Source organism: Hipposideros armiger, unplaced genomic scaffold, assembly GCF_001890085.2.
Source record: "Hipposideros armiger isolate ML-2016 unplaced genomic scaffold, ASM189008v1 scaffold_812, whole genome shotgun sequence".
NCBI classification, from domain to species: domain Eukaryota; kingdom Metazoa; phylum Chordata; class Mammalia; order Chiroptera; family Hipposideridae; genus Hipposideros; species Hipposideros armiger.
Genome location: NW_017732162.1, coordinates 105,332 through 106,336, shown reverse-complemented (window position 1 = coordinate 106,336; position 1,005 = coordinate 105,332). Strand labels below are relative to the sequence as shown.

The following is a 1,005-nucleotide window of genomic DNA, read 5'->3' as shown; positions in this document are numbered from 1 at the left end:
GCCATTGATGCAACGTCCTCCACAGCTAGATTGAAGAATAAAAGGACAGCAACTTGTCTGTCCCCTCCCCCAATTCCCCAATAAAATCTTAAAAAAAAAAATTAGCAGTAGTTACTATTTACTTAAATGAATGTATTTCATTTAATCCACAGTGTAAGCCTGTTGGATAGTTGTTTTAAAGATGCAGAAACTGAAGCTCAAAGTAATTAAGTGACTTGACTGAGTTAACACAGCTAGTGAGTGGCATAGTCAAATCCCCATATTTTCCAAAAAACCACACTCAACTGTCCTGGACCCAAATCCCCTTAATTGTCAAATGAGAATAACAATACCAGACATACTTAAAGCACAGGCTGCCTAGAGAGGATCAAAGATCAGGTGGGAAATGTTTTTGAAATTTTAAAAGCACTCTGTGCATATAAACTACTATTTTTACCTACAGCTCAGTTTATTTTAATTTAGTCAACCTCAGAAAAGACCTTATTATTACTGGCTTAGAAGAACTAAAATGCCAATACATAATACAGTCTCAGTATTTCCATAAAAGAAAATCATGGCAAGAGTTGTTGTAAATTTACCCAGAAGCTATGATGACACCTTTGAAAATTGAGAAAAGAAAATATATGGGTCTGATATAAGAAAAATATTATTGACTTCTTAAGAGGCCTTTCAAAAACATCACATTCTGTCTCCGTGAAATATAAACTTCAAAAATCCATAATTTCTCCCAAAATATACCATTCTGCTGTCATCCAGCAGGTAACAAATACCTCGGGATATCTTTTAAGGTAATTTATTTCAGAACATTTGGGATGAATGGAACCAGTAGGCTTAACTTAACTTATAAAACTCACCCAGGCGGTCATCTTTTAGGAGAATTTCTAATGATTTCTTTTCTTCAACTCCACGAAACCCTACTTTCTCATAATACACTGAACGAAAATTTCTCTGAGAGTCCTCAGTCATGTTTCATTCTTGGAGAAGAGAGAGATGGGCGGGAGGAGA

At 35.3% G+C, this 1,005-nt stretch overlaps 1 protein-coding gene across 1 annotated transcript in view; it reads right to left on the bottom strand.

Annotated features, from left to right (window-relative positions):
- Positions 1 to 975, bottom strand: part of TBC1D7 (TBC1 domain family member 7) — a 34,593-nt gene extending 33,618 nt beyond the window's left edge. The window contains exon 1 of the mRNA XM_019628838.1: positions 855 to 975. Within this exon, the coding sequence (XP_019484383.1) occupies positions 855 to 966 (112 nt within the window). The 5' untranslated portion in view covers positions 967 to 975. The remainder of the gene's footprint in view (positions 1 to 854) is intronic.
- Between the last annotated feature and the right edge of the window lie 30 nt (positions 976 to 1,005).